Source organism: Papio anubis, chromosome 14, assembly GCF_008728515.1.
Source record: "Papio anubis isolate 15944 chromosome 14, Panubis1.0, whole genome shotgun sequence".
Classification (NCBI taxonomy): domain Eukaryota; kingdom Metazoa; phylum Chordata; class Mammalia; order Primates; family Cercopithecidae; genus Papio; species Papio anubis.
In genome coordinates this window covers 47,174,689-47,190,201 of record NC_044989.1, presented here as the reverse complement: position 1 = coordinate 47,190,201, position 15,513 = coordinate 47,174,689, and the positions used below count along the sequence as shown (strand labels likewise).

The window sequence follows — 15,513 nt, the reverse complement described above, 5'->3', positions numbered from 1 at the left end:
TTTAGTAGAGACGGGATTTCACCATGTTGGCCAGGCTGGTCTCGAACTCCTGACCTCAGGTGATTTGCCGCCTCAGCCTCCCAAAGTGCTGGGATTACAGGCATGAGCCACCTCACCCAGCCTATCTAGAGTCTTTAAATTGTTTTTATGCAATATTTTTCTATTTATTTTTCCAAATAAGTAATACATAGTTTACAAAATCAAAGCAATACTAAAAAGGTGTAAATTGAAATCTTATTCTCACCCCTATTCTCATCCACTCTAGAATCCCCTACATAGGTAAAACATTGTCTTGAGACAATTCAAAACAGCTGAGGAAGGAGATGCCGCCTAGAGGCCATTCTAGTATCTTAGGATGGCCGTCCTATCTCCTGATAAAGCTACCTCTTTGTCTCTACTTGTACTAGTTTCAACCTGAGAACACAAAGTAAATGGGGTATTTCAGCAAGGTTCCAAGTTATGAGACTCTCAGCCAACTTAAATAGTAGGCTGCAGGTAAAGAGATCCTCTCTTACCAAGTCCTTACTTTCTTTAATCTCTGCTTTCAAATTAGTTATTTCTAATCTAGAGTTGCCCCTCTCTTGAAGGAGTTTGCTGAAAGCTACTAAAAAAGGCAATACTCACTAATGTTCCACATTGCTCCTGAGATTTCTCCAAAAATATAGCTTTGGTTGGCACGTAGTCTGTATCCAAGGTCCAGCAAGTGACAGTTTCACTACTGCTTATAAGTGTCACCAACTTTCCAGTTTGAAATAGAGTCTTTTAACACTGGCTACCTTAACCTCCAGTTAGCCAATTCCACATTTTAGTATCTTGTTTTTAGCATCCTGCTGCTGTACCAAATTATTTGCCTGTTAGGAATGGGTTCAGCTACAAGTTACAGAACACCCACCTATAAAATGACTTAATCAAAGGTGGCTTCTCACTCATGGACCATAGTGGGGCAAGAATGGAAGTAGGATGGTCAGTTAGGAAGCTCTCTCTCAAGTAGTCCGGCAGCATCATCTACTACTGGACTAGAATGGTTTAGTGGAGGTGGAAAGAAGTCAAAGACTCAGGATATACTTTGATAGCATCAACAGGCTTTGCTAAAGGATTTAAAGGTAAAGGAATGAGAGAAATCAAGAATAGCGCATAGAATTTTAGCTTGAACAACAGAATAAGTAGCAGTGACATTTACTAAAATGGACAAGACTGAGAGAGGTGCAGGTTTGGGGGTGAAAATCAAGATTTTAGGGGGACACATTACGTTTGAGATGCCAGTCTGACATTCATATGGAGACATCAAGTAGGCAGTTATTTACAGGAGTTAGGAATTACACACAGAGGTCACTGTCAGAGAGCCATATTTTGGAGTCATCTATTTATAAATGGTATCTAAAGCATAGGACTAGGTAAACTCACACAGGAAGAGAGGGTAGAGAAGGTGACTCAGGACAGAACCCTGGATACTTTGATATTTATAGGTTGAGAAGCCAATTAAGAAGCCCAAGAAAGGATAACCAGAGAGGTAGCAGGAGGACCCAGAGTGTGTGGTGTCAGAAAACAAGAGAAGAAAGTGTTTCTAAGTGAGAGTGGTTGGCTTTGATAAAACAGTGTTGAGAGGGCAAGTAAAATAAAAACAAGAGATCAAAGAGACCACTAGATTTGCATGGAGATTGCAGTTTCAGTGGTATGGTGGGGGAGAAAATAGAGCAAGTTTATATGTTGATGGGAATTATCTGGTAGAGAGGGAGTGACTGTCGATTCAAGAGAGATGTAACAGAGGATAACATCCATAGGAAAAAAATGAAAGCAATGGCTAGAATGAGGACACTTTATCCATCTACCAGACACTAGCTTCTTGACACTTCATTTGTCTTATTTATATCTCTAGTAGCTCCTAGTAGAGTGCATAGTACATAGAAGATATTCAAGAAATGTTATTGAATTAATGAATAAATGAACAAAGGGAGGGGTGGATGAATGGATGAAGAGATGGATGAATGGCAGGTGCAGGGTAGAAGGAACTAGATCAAACTAACCCAAAGTTCAGAGTAAGGAAAGAAGAATGGGTCTTGAATTAATAGAGTTTCCTCAAAACTTAGGGATTCTTTGTCCCGGTGCGGTGGCTCACCCCTGTAATCCCAGAACTTTGGGAGGCGGAGGTGGTGGGAGAATTGCTTGAACCCAGGAGTTCGAGACGAGCTGAGCAACATGGAGATTCTTTTCTTTAAAAAAAGAAAAAAACATTAGGGATTATGGGATTTTTCTCAGGGATGGGGTGACAGATTTCAATCTCAGATGAAGGTGGGAAAAGGTATGAGACAGTCAATGGCAGTGGCGTTAGCCAACTTTCAAGGCATCTAACTACTTAGCTACTTCCTTTGTCTTTCCTGTCCGGACCCAGGCTCATCTGAAAAACGATTATGCACCTTTATGGACAGAAATGGGAGAAGCGTTTTAAAAAAAACCACGGTCCTGCCGGGCGCGGTGGCTCACGCCTGTAATCCCAGCACTTTGGGAGGCTGAGGCGGGAGGATCAAGAGGTCAGTAGTTCGAGACCAGCCTAGCCAACATAGTGAAACCCCGTCTCTACTAAAAATACAAAAATTAGCCGGGCATGGTGGCGCGCGCCTGTAATCCCAGCTACTCGGGAGGCTGAGGTAGGAGAATAGCTTGAACCTGGGAGGCGGAGGTTGCAGTGAGCCAAGATTACGCCACTGCACTCCAGCCTGGGACAGAGCGAGACACCGTCTCAAAACAAAAAAACGAAACGACCGTCCTACACTATTTATCCATCAGGTTAATAGATACTCACTGAATGTTAATCTTGTATAGGAGCACAGGTGTAAGGGCAGGATTATACAGGGATGATGTTTTCGTTTCCCTATTTGTTCGTGAGTCTGTTTTTAAGTAATTTGTCCTCTCTTGAATGACAAAAGCTGCTGACTTCACGAACGGTACAGGGAAAGTGGTATTTGAACTGGGTCGCATAGTCTTGCTGGGACTCCTGTGGAAGCGAACAGGTAGGTACAGCAGCTGCCGCAATTTGTGCAGTGGGGCTGGCACAAGCTGGAAGCAGGCAATCTTGAAACGTAGCGTCCAAGGCCGGCTCCAGCGTGTTCTGGTCATTTCATCAGGAAGGAATTAGCATTCCTATTATCTTTCTTCCCAACTTGCTGCAGGACGAACCAAGAGACCTGAACCAACAGCCCTGTATAGCAGAGGTGGAACGGAGTTGGGAGCCGGCCTTGGAGTCCGCCCCATCCGGATCCGCCATCCTACGTCGCACGTGGAACTACGTCCCTGAGGGCTTCCGGGGTTGCCTAGCAACCTGCCGGGCCCCTAGGGCGTCCAGCGGCCCAACTGGAGTGGAGCCGAGTGTCGCCCTCGGGAAAGCAGGTAGAGGAACTACGTCAGTCCTGCCTGTGCTGGGCGCGGGCCCATTACACGTGGACTCACGCGAGCCTTCCTCACAGCCCGCCGTCGCGCAGCGGGAGGGGCGGCGGCGCCAATGGGCGAGCGGTAGGGAGCGCGCGTGCGCAGGCTAGGTTGGGGGGGGGAGGGGGCGGGGCGAGGCCGAGGAAGAGCGTTCTGGGGACGGGGGCTGGTGAGGCTCACGTTGGAGGGCTTCGCGTCTGCCTCGGAGACCGTAAGGGTGAGTGAACTAGCGCACAGTCCTCAGCGGCCGGGATCCCGGCGCCTCTCCTTTGGGCTGGGGGCTTGGGCTCAAGATGAGAGGCTGGAGCGGTCTAGGGGCGGGGGCTGGGCCCCCAGGCGGTCTCGGGACGCTTAAACGGCTAGGAGCACGGCCTGTCTCCCAGGGCGGAAGCCTGTGCCCCATCTGGGCTCTGGAGCCAGACAGGGCCGGCTGGGCAGATCTCCGCCCCCTTCGCTGGTCCCTGGGGGCCCCAGGATCGGCCTGTGGGACCAGCTGTGTCGGGTGGACACTGCTCCTGGCCCGGACCAAAAGCAGCGGGCTGGAGGCGTTACTCTCCATCTGCTCCTTGTTCCCCCATCTCCCTCTGGGGGAAACCTTGGGTCCTGTCGTGCCCGGCGGGGGAAGCTGATCTCCTATTGTATTCCCTCTCTGGGCATGGCAGTGCCATCCACCCAGGTGCCCAAGCCAGAACTGGGCATCATTCTCACTTGCTGCACTTATTTACCCACCCACATCTAATCCCTCGCAAAGCTGTCTTGGATACGTTCATTCTCCAGTCCCATCCCCCTACCCTACCTAGTTCAGGCCACCTTTTCTCCTCTGAACTACTTCGGTGTCTTCCTGATGATGCCTGCATCTCTTCTTCATCCTTACAGTTTGTACTATACAGAGAGGCTAGAGCTGTGGTCTTAAAACAGAAATCTGATCATGTCATCAGAACCGTCCCCCTCTTCCCTTACCACCCTTCGTTGGATTCTCATTGCTTTTCCAAGCTCTTGAACAGAGCTTACAAAGCCCTTCATGACCTGTCTTCTTTTAACTTTAGATTCATTTGTCTCCACTCTACTGTGTCTTCAACCATACTGTATCTTTTTTGGTTCTTGGATCAGAACAAGTTCCTTCTGGGTTTACATGTTCCTTCAATATGTTCGTCATGTCTGAGGCACTGTCCTTTGGTTGAAATAATCCTTCTTATCCTTCATGTGTTATTTCAGTTGTGAGTTGGTGATTTGGTGGTACCCCATGGGTGTCTGCCTGCTGGTCTCTCTTTTCTGCCAGGTTGTAATCTGTGTGAGAGGAGTTTATCGAGGTCATATTACTATCTTCAGCACCTTGTGCTATTAGTACGGTAATTAAATGTATAAATGAAGCATGGGTGCTTCTTGGGCTCCCTAGATGAACAAATAGATCAAGTTATTAATATTAAATACCTGCTCAACCCTCAGTCCGTGTAGAGGTTTCTTTAGCCTAGAAAGTTGGTTATTTTCTTGCCTTTGTTGCAGAACCATAACAGGGGTAAGTGAGAAAGTACTGGTCAGTTTTTCTTTGGCATTGGCTGTGGGTACAGGATGTCTGGATGTTGGTGAGTGTGGCTGCTTTGGGTTTGAATTCTTAACCAAGGGCCCCTGATCTGAGGGAGAAGCTGCTACTAGCTGCTGGCAGGAAGGCTGGCCCCAAACTCTTAGTGCTGATAGGACTGATAACACAACAGGAGGGAAGGGTTGGGCCAGGTCAAACCACTGGAAGTCCCCAAAGGAAGTTCCAACTTAGGCTAGATCTGCTGTGGGATAGGGAACCATACACCTAGGTGCCAAGACTCACTGCCCTGATTCAACCATGAGCCAGGTCAGCTCAGCAGAAATCAATAAGGTAAATGAGAGACAGAGGAGCGAGGGTCCTGACTCTCAGAGAGGGAGAAAAAGAGAAAAATGGAAAAGGAGAACAACCTGTGATCGTATGTTCAGGTCAAATGAGTGTGAGAGGCTGCAGACTGAGGTCGGATGAGAGATCAATTGGTGTTGGCTGGAAGAATCCTGAGGTGACATTTGAACCTGTCCTGGAAGGAAGGTGGAGATGGACAGATGGAACCAGTAGGAGGGGAGGCTGTGGTCCAGGAAGAGGCTGGCAGAGCACGAGGGGAGCACTGTAACAGCCAAGGCACTGGGAGGCGCACTGCTGCTGATGGTCCAGCACTGCCCTCCCAGGACTGAGGCTGCGCCTTGTGAGGGCTGTCTCAAGGTATGGGTTGTGCTCTGAAGTCCCTTTGCAGAAATCTCTCCTCCCTTGCGTTTTTCTTCAGCCTGGCCTTTATAATTTCCTAAAAAAGGCCAATGAGCTGGGGCTTATCTTCAGGCTGTTTGCCCATGGCCTTGAGCTAAGTAGTTAGAGCATGGATGATGCAACCTGTTATTTGGGCAGAGGGAGTTGCTTATGCTTTCTTTTGACTGTCAGCAGTTTAATTTGTTATGTGGCAGTTAGATTCCCTGTTTTCTATCTTTTCCTCCCTTGCCTGCCTTCCTTCCTTTCTTCCTCTCTCTTTTTTTTCTTTTTTTTTTTTAATTAGAGAGGGAGTCTCGCCATGTTGTCCAGGCTGGTCTTGAACTCCTGGGCTCAAGTGATTCACTTGCCTCAGCCTCTCAAAGTATTAAGATTACAGGCATGAGCCACCATGCCCAGCCTGATTTCCTGTTTTCAATGTACCGCTTGGAGGAATTTTTTTTCTGTATGTTTATCGATTCGGCTTTTGTTACATTCCAGTAGTTAGAAACCTGCAACACCAAACCAAAATGAGACAAGTTCAAAAATCAGTGGTTCTTGGCCTTTATCCTGCCTCCCTTAAAGAAGGGATAATTTGGACTCATAGTTACTACATTATTAATCACTTGGTTGCTTTTTGATGTTATCTAAATAGAATTTCCCCTGCCCCCGACACACACACACCAAATGGATATGTTAAGCATCCAATCACATAGTTGGAGGAAATGGTGCCATGGGTTCCATGATAGATATCTCCAAAAGAAAAGTTTCATCTTCAGTTACAGTGACATTAAAAATTGGCAGCATATCTGCAAAGGTGGTCCCCCCAGCTCCCCAAGGACCGTGGCACACAGGCTAAGAACGAGCAGCTTCTGTTCCAGGCACTGTGCCTCATACTAGGAATGTGGATTCAGTCCAAGTCCTCTCGAAGCCCGTCCAGCAAGGGGCACTGACAAGTAATCAGGCAGTTTTTCAAGAATTCATTAACACACAAGAAAACAAAAGAAAAAAAAAAAGAATTCATTTGCAGCTGTCATCACTTGTGGACAGGAGCGTTCTGAACGGAAGCACTTGGAAGCCTGCAGGAAGAATACCTACGCTAGACTTGGAAAGGCCTCACTAGAGGAAGAGACATTTGATGTAAATGAGTCTAAAAGGCTTAGGAGGAGCTGGATTCCCTTCTCTGATCCTTCCTGTCCCAGAACTCTAAGATGTGTGGTCAGAACAAGTTGTTCTGCTATGGCCTAGGCAGTCACTGCTAGTAGTTACCTGAAGCCTTGTTTTCTGGTACCAGGTACAGTGGCAGTGGCCTTATCAGGGTCTGGACACTTTTTTTAAAAAATTTTTTTGAGACAGTCTCATTCTGTTGCCCAGGTTGGAGTACAGTAGTGTGATCTTGGCTCACAGCAACCTCTGTCTCCTCTGTCTCCTGGGTTCAAGCGATTCTTGTGCCTCAGCCTCCCAAATAGCTGGGATTACAGGTACACGCCACCACGCCCAGCAAATTTTTTTTGTACTTTTAGTAGAGAGGGGTTTCACCGTGTTAGCCAGGCCAGTCTCAAACTCCTGACCTCAAGTGATCTGCCCACCTCGGCCTTCCAAAGTGCTGGGATCATAGACGTGCGCCATTGTTCCTGGCCAAGGTCTGGGCACTTTTATTTGGTAAAATTGTAAGTGTCGTTTCTGTTTCTAAATTATTTTCTGGAGATAAGAATTAACCGGAAACTCCTTTTGTATCCCATCCATATAGTATTGGGACAAAATTATGGGATAGATTACATTGAATACATATTCATAAAAAAATGTAGCGATTGCAAGCTCCGCCTTCCTGGTTCACGCCTTTCTCTTGCCTCAGCCTCCCGAGTAGCTGGGACTACAGGCCCTCGCCACCACACCTGGCTAATTTTTATTTTTGTATTTTTAGTAGAGATGGGGTTTCACCATGTTAGCCAGGATGGTCTCAACTCCTGACCTCATGATCCACCCACCTTGGCCTCCCAAAGTGCTGGGATTACAGGCGTGAGCCACCGCGCCCAGCCGAAAATCACAATTCTAATCTCATGTCTCAAGATAATTTTTGTTATTAGTGTATGAAATACACATTTTTATTGTACAAAAGTGTAATATTATTTATAGCTTTTTTGCAGCCTGTTCTTTTTCATTCAATATACATTGAGCATTCTTTCCTATTACGTATGACAGATTGCTTTTTTTTTTTTTTAACTACGGGTATGAAAGGTCTGAGATGGCCGGGCATGGTGGCTCAAGCACTTTGGGAGGCCAAGGCGGGTGGATCACCTGAGATCTGGAGTTCGAGATCAGCCTGGACAACATGGTGAATCCCTGTCTCTACTAAAAATACAAAAATTAGCTGGATGTGGTGACACACACCTGTAATCCCAGCTATTCTGGAGGCTGAGGCAGGAGAATTGCTTGAACCTGGGAGGCAGAGGGTGCAGTGAGCCAAGATTGTGCCACTGCACTCCAGCCTGGCAACAGAGCAAGACTCCGTCTCAAAAAAGTAAAAATTAAAAAATAAAAGGTCTGAGACAGATTGCATTTCGATGTCACTGTTTAGGAGTAGACTAGATTCGAGGTGCTTTTTAGCATCTTGGAAGTTTCTTTCTTTTTTTGGTAGTGGGGGACACGGTCTCACTCTGTTACCCAGGCTAGAGTATACTGCAGCCTTGAACTCCTGGGCTCAAGCAATCTTCCCATCTCAGCCTCCTGAGTGGCTGGGACTATAGGAGTGCACTGCTACGCTCAGCTAATTTTTTATTTTTATTTTTGTAGAGATAGGGTCTCGCTGTGTTGTCCAGGCTGATCTCAAACTCCTGGCCTCAAGTGATCCTCCTGCCTCAGCCTCCCAAGGTGCTGGGATTATAGGTATGAGCCAGCATGCCTGGCCTATCCTGGAAGTTAGACATCCCAGTGACCATTGTCCCCTTTAAGGAGGGGGCCATGGGAAGCAATACTGGTAATGGGAAAAATGGATTTGGGAAATTTTTCTAAGTGTTGTAGGGTGGCACACTCACACTCTCAGGGTTCTGCCCCGAGAGCCTTTTAGGATGGGTAAGAGGGGCTATAACACCTCTACCTCCCAGCCCCAGGCACAGAGACAGCTGCAGCTTCGCAGCTGAGCCCTGTGTGTAGCGTGTGTAAGGGGATGACCAGTGCCTTATGGTTTGTTTTTACCACTGCTGGTTTGGGGCTGTGGACTACAATTGGCCTAATAGAAATCCCTGGCCTTGTTATCTAGCAGAATCTGTTTTGCCTTTTGGGAAGCGAGTGTTTGGTCAGGTCTTTTGTTTTTGTATGTAGGTCACCTGGCTACCCTTCACCTTCCTTTTTGAGGTCAGTCTGTCAGCCCTAGGACAGACCAAGACTTTCCATTGAATCAACAATTATTAAAGGCCTGCCTGACTCTTGGCAGGTAATACTGTGGGATTAAAGTTCTCCCTGCCCTCTGAGAACTTGCTCTGTAGCTGACTGTGTCATCTTATTGACCACAATTCCAAGTGTGGCCAAACCCTGGGAGTCCCCGATAGAATCCTGATTTCTCTGTAACTTTCCTTTCCAGTGCCTGCTCACCGTGGTTAAGTTACTTGCTACTGTCACCGACCAGGAGGTACAGAAGGAGGAGTTAAGGTGTTCTCCTTGTCCACTGCCACAGACCTTGATCTGACCCGCCTTACCACTTCCCTTGGCTACCATGCTTCTGCCTCTAGTCTTGCTTTTGCCACTTCATGCCTTCCCCGCTATGCCGCCAGATGAGTCATTCTGAAACCAAGCTCTGATCTCACCTCCCATTCACGAATTGTAAGTGACTGTCCTCTTTCTCTGCGGGAGATGTCAAGCCCTGGCCTAGTGTGCAAAGCCATGTCCAGTGCAGCCTGTCTAACCCTTGGAGCCACCTCTGTCCTGTCTGCTTCCTACCCTGTAGGCTGCAGGCCAGCTGAACTACTTGTAGTTTCTTTCCCGCTTGTGGGCACCTGCCACTCTGCTCCCACCATTCCTGTGGTCCTTCAGTCCCTGCATATCTGTCCAGACCCAGCTGCAGTGTCACCAGCTCAATCAGCCTTCTCTGATTTTCCTTCACCCGGAGGAGATTTCTTCCCCTGAACTCCTAGAGGGTTTTCTCTTTCTCCGATATTCTGGTATAACTTGCTGGCTGCCTTTCCTGGTGCTCTTGGTAGAAAATATTTCTTTCAGTGGACTGTAGCTTCTGGGAGGCAGGAATAATCTTCCATTCCCTTCAAGCTTTCACGTGTTGCTTGGCACTCTGCAGGCACTTCAGGAAACCTCATGAGCCTTCCTCTGCCATTTGAGTGACTTGGAGTGCCCAGGGTCATCCCGTAGTCTCAAAGCAGAGCTGGCATTGGGCCCTGTTTGACAAGCTCTCTTCCTAACCTCACTGCTTCATCAGGTTTCCCAGGATCATGCCATGTCAAGCCCTGAACGAAACCTTGGCTCTGATGCTCTGCCTTCCTCTTCTGTGTTTCCCGTCTCACAGATATTGATGACCATGAGATCCCTGCTCAGAACCCCCTTCCTGTGTGGCCTGCTCTGGGCCTTTTGTGCCCCAGGCACCAGGGCTGAGGAGCCTGCAGCCAGCTTCTCCCAACCCGGCAGCATGGGCCTGGATAAGAACACAGTGCACGACCAAGAGTACGTATTCAGCCCGGGCTGTGGTCCAGGGGCCTTCCCATCATCTGCAGCTGAGCCAGCAGCAAGGGCATGCTCAGTCCTCCTTTCCTTCTTCCTGTTTCTATGGCTCCTTGACATTCTTCAAGGATGATTCTTATTCCTTATTGCCACCTCTAAGTCAGGTATTCTTTTTTCATCATTGTATCACAGGTGGAAGATCTTTAGGCCCAAATGGGACAAATTACTTGTCTGAATCCAGTCTCTCCTTTTTTCACCACAGACAGACACACACACATACAAATAGACACACAGGTACACATACACAGTCGTGGTAGCAGAATTCAGAAAATAGCTAAGGTTTCTTGACTATAACAAGACCTTTTTTTAATCAACACGTTCAAACATTGAATCATTTCTTGCAGCTTTTGTCTTGCACCAGTTAGCCTCACACATTATACTCAGTTATCCTTTGTTTTTAAGGCTGGGTGCAGTGGCTCACACCTGTAATCCCAGTGCTTTGAGAGGCTGAGGCAGGTGGATTGCTTGAGCCCAGGAATTCGAGACCAGCCTATGCAATATAGGGAAACCCTGTCTCTACTAAAAAATTAAAAAATTAGCTGGGTGTGGCAGTACATGCCTATGGTCCCAGCTGCTTGGGGGGCTAAAGTAGGAGAGTCACCTGAGCTTGGGAAGTTGAGGCTACAGTGAGCCGAGATCACGCTCCTGCACACCAGCCTTGGTGGCAGAGTGAGTCCCTGTCTCAAAAAAAAATTGTTTTAAAAGACATATTTTTAAATTGGTGGCCTGAATATGTTATAACAAAGTTTTAATAATAAAGGGGAAAGAACACCCTAAATCTACCAGCATAACAGATGGTCTGTTTGACTTTCCCTGCTCCTGTCAAGGCCCTGTCTATCTCTATGTAATCCTCGAGTGTGGTCTGCCATTGCTGGTGTTTTTCTGAGCTGGAGGAAGTTTAAGAACTTGAACTTTTCAGAGTCCTTAAGATTTCAGCATGATCCCCGTGTCTCTGCCAATTGGCCTGAACCTGACTGTTGATTTTTAGGCATATCATGGAACATCTAGAAGGTGTCATCAACAAACCAGAGGCAGAGATGTCACCACAAGAACTGCAGCTCCATTACTTCAAAATGCATGATTATGATGGCAATAATTTGCTTGATGGCTTAGAACTCTCCACAGCCATCACTCATGTCCATAAGGAGGTAGGTGTGGCGGTGGTTTGGGGGGCTATATCACAGAAAGGCCTCCCTTTGTTAATTTGGTCCCTCGTCTTGTTGACTTGTGTTGTCCTTATGTGCCAAGAGTGCTGCTTCTCCACTGGGCATGGTGGCTCACATCTGTCATCCCAGCACTTTGGGAGGCCAAAGTGGATCACTTGAGCCAGGAGTTCAAGACCAGCCTTGGCAATATAGTGAGACCCTATCTCTACAAAACAAACAAAACAAAAATTAAAAAAATTAGCCAGGCCTGGTAGCACATGCCTGTAGTTCCAGGTACTCAGGAGGCCAAGGTGGGAGGATTGCTTGAGTCCAGGATGTCGAGGCTATAGTGAGCCATAATCATGCCACTGCACTTCAGCCTGGGCAACAGAGCGAGGCCTTGTCTCAAAAAAAGAAAAAGAAAAGAAAAGAAAGGTGCTGCTGCTTCTTTCTCTTCTGTGCTCTGCCTCTTTCTGTTCAGCGATCCTTCCAGAAAAGGATAACTTGCTGAGGCAGAAGTCCCAGGGCTGGGCATTTGTATCTTTAAGTGCTACAGGCATTACTGTTACACACCAGAGTATGAGAGTTAGTGCCTAAAAGACAGACCGCATTCAAACTGCAGAGCAAGGGAGAAGTTATTTCATTTGGGAAGAATGGTGAATTGAGACCAAGGGATTCAGGGACATGGCAGTAATTGAGGGCTATGTGATACTGTACAGTGCTCCAAAGTTTCTGAAGCACTTTCAAGTAGGTTAGAGATCTCGTTGGATCTTTGCAATCTTGAGTAGGCAGTGGCAGGCATTGTTAATACTTCCATTTGCAGTGGCACGTGCCCATAGTCCCAGCTACTCATGAGGCTGAAGTAGGAGGATCACTTGAGCCTGAGAGGTTGAGGCTGCGGCAAGCTGCGATCTTGCCACTGAACTCCAGCCTGGGCAATAGAGCGAGACCCTGTCTCAGAAAACAAAAAACAAACAAAACCCTCCCGTTTTCTAGGTGAGGAAACTGAAATCAAGATCTTGTGCCAGGCTAAGCACAGTGGCTCATGCCTGTTATCCCAGCACTTTGGGAGGTTGAGGCAGGAGGATCGCTTGAGTCCGGGAGTTCAAGACCAACCTGGGCAGCATGGCGATATCCCATCTCTACAAAAATTAGCTGGGCATAGTGATGCTTGCCTATAGTCCCAGCTGCTGGCGTGACGGGGGTGGGAGGGTAGTCTGGAGGAACACCTGAGCCTGGGAGGTCGAGGCTGGAGTGAGCTGTGATCATGCTATTGGACTCCAGCCTGGGTGACAGAGTCAGACCCTGTCTCCAAAAAAAAAAACAAATCCTTGTGCCTCCATGTTTAATGTCATTCCCCTTCTGCCACACTGCCCTCTATAGAGAGGAAGCAAGGCAAAGTCAGCCAGGTGGGTGGGGTTACATTGGCTGCTAGGAGTGCAGGTGAGGTTTGAAGGCAGCAAGGAGCATGAACGGTTTTGCCCAGGAGAATGGCATTATTTAGGGAAGATCCTTGGCTGTGGGAGACACACCAAAGAACATGAGGAGAGACTAATGTTAGGCGGAGGAATTAGCGTTCGGCAGTCCTGGCAGATGAGGATGGTGGTGGTAATAGGAAAGGGAAGGGTGAATGTGGGAGATATGACAAAGGAAGAACCAGCCAAGGATGTGAGCGGCCTCAGCCCACTATCCCTGGTCTTGGAGCATGGGAAATACTTTCTCCTCAAAGATCGTAACAGGTTCTGCTGATCAGCAGTGCCTGCTTCCTCTTGTTTTGATGCCAACTTGTTGTCCAATTCGTCACTATTTCTATTTTATCAGGCAAATTTGTGCACAGAACTGACCCTCAGGAGGACTGGCACTTTTCCAATTAAAAAAGAATGAGCTGTAATGAAACAAATAAGCAAAAGCCTATTTCGAAGGGCCTTCTTTTATCTGGCAAATGTAATTTCTCAACTGGATTATTATAAATTGACTCAATAATATATATTCTCTCTCTCTATATATATATATGTATATATATGTGTGTGTGTATATATATTCCTAGAAGTCGCCCCATACTCCATTGAAAGTTTTTGGACACATATGAGCGTGGACATTTGTTTTGTTTTTCTTTTTTTTTTTTAATAAACACTGCCCATGAAAGAACATGGATATTTTGGACATTAGCTAAGCACTTCTGATAAAATGTGCAACTCATCATTGTTTAATTTGTATTTTGTAGGAAGGGAGTGAACAGGCACCACTAATGAGCGAAGATGAACTGATTAACATAATAGATGGTGTTTTGAGAGATGATGACAAGAACAATGATGGATACATTGACTATGCTGAATTTGCAAAATCACTGCAATAGATGTTATTTGGCCATCTCCTGGTTATATGCACATGTGACCCGTGAAAATGTGATTGAACACTTTAGTAATGCAAAATAACTCATTTCCAACTACTGCTGCAGCATTTTGGTAAAAACCTGTAGCTATTTGTTACACTGGGGTGAGAAGAGATAAGAGAAATGAAAGAGAAGAGAAATGGGACATCTAATAGTCCCTAAGTGCTGTTAAATACCTTATTGGACAAGGGCTTGCTTAAAGCATCTGTATTAGTCTGTTTTGATGCTGCTGATAAAGACATACCCGAGACTGGGAAGAAAAAGAGTACTTGGACTTACAGTTCCACATGGCTGGGGAGGCCTCAGAATCATGGCGGGAGGCGAAAGGTGCTTCTTACATGTCGGCAAGAGAAAATGAGGAAGAAGCAAAAGCAGAAACCCCTGATAAACCATCAGATCTTGTGAAATTTATTCACTATCACGAGAATAGCACAGGAAAGACTGGCCCCGATGATTCAATTACCTCCCCCGGGTCCCTCCCACAACACGTGGGAATTCTGAGAGAGACAATTTCAAGCTGAGATTTGGGTGGGGACACAGCCAAATCATATCATTCTGCTCCTGGCCCCTCCAAATCTCATGTCCTCACATTTCAAAACCAATCACGCCTTCCTAACAGTCCCCCAAAGTCTTAACTCTTTTCAGCATTAACCCAAAGTCCACAGTACAAAGTCTCATCTGAGACAAGGCAAGTCCCTTCCACCTATTAGCCTGTAAAATCAAAAGCAAGCTAGTTACTTCCTAGATACAACAGGGGTACAGCTATTCCAAATGGGAGAAATTGGCCAAAATAAAGGGGTTACAGGGCCCATGCAAGTCCGAAATCCAGCAGGGCAGTCAAATTTTAAAGTTGCAAAATAATCTCTTTTGACTCCAGGTCTCACATCCAGGTCATGCTGATGCAAGAAGTGGGTTCCCATGGTCTTGGGCAGCTCTGCCCCTGTGTCTTTGCAGGGTACAGCCTCCCTCCTGACTGCTTTCACGGCTGGTGTTGAGTGCCCGCAGCTTTTCCAGGCACACGGTGCAAGCTGTTGGTGGATCTAACATTCTGGGGTCTGGAGGACAGTGTCCCTCGTCTCACAGCTCCACTAGGCAGTGCCCCAGTAGGGACTCTGTGTGGGGGCCCTGACACCACATTTCCCTTGTGCACTGCCCTAGCAGAGGTTCTCCATGAGGGCCCCTCCCCTGCAGCAAACTTTTGCTTGGGCATCCAGGCATTTCCATACATCTTCTGAAAACTAGGCGGAGGTTTCCAAATCTCAATTCTCGACTTCTGTGCATATGCAGGCTTAACACCACGTGGAAGCTGCCAAGGCTTAGGGCTTCCACTCTCTGAAGCCACAGCCCGAGCCGTATGTTGGCCCCTTTCACCCATGGCTGGAGTGGCTGGGACATAGGACACCAAGTCCCTAGGCTGCACACAGCCTGGGGACCCTGGGCCTGGCCCATGCAACCACCTTTTCTTCCTGGGCCTCCGGGCTGCCCTGACATGGCCTGGAGACATTTTCCCCACGGTCTTGGGGATTAACATTAGGCTCCTTGCTACTTATGCAAATTTCTGCAGCTGGCTT

The 15,513-nt window shown here is 47.2% G+C and overlaps 1 protein-coding gene across 3 annotated transcripts; it reads left to right on the top strand.

The window, feature by feature from the left end:
• Positions 1-3,256: 3,256 nt before the first annotated feature.
• MCFD2 (multiple coagulation factor deficiency 2, ER cargo receptor complex subunit) lies at positions 3,257-14,207 on the top strand. 3 transcript variants are annotated; one of them, XM_003908622.2, is made up of 4 exons: positions 3,257-3,384; positions 10,194-10,348; positions 11,394-11,553; positions 13,775-14,207. In XM_003908622.2, exons 2-4 carry the CDS (start codon positions 10,200-10,202, stop codon positions 13,904-13,906), a joined length of 441 nt encoding a protein of 146 aa, XP_003908671.1. In that variant the 5' UTR covers positions 3,257-3,384; positions 10,194-10,199; the 3' UTR covers positions 13,907-14,207. The 3 variants fall into 3 exon arrangements, with proteins under 3 accessions (XP_003908671.1, XP_003908667.1, XP_003908668.1); XM_003908618.3 differs by lacking the exon at positions 3,257-3,384 and adding an exon at positions 3,501-3,640; XM_003908619.2 differs by lacking the exons at positions 3,257-3,384; positions 10,194-10,348 and adding an exon at positions 3,539-3,640.
• Positions 14,208-15,513: the final 1,306 nt, after the last annotated feature.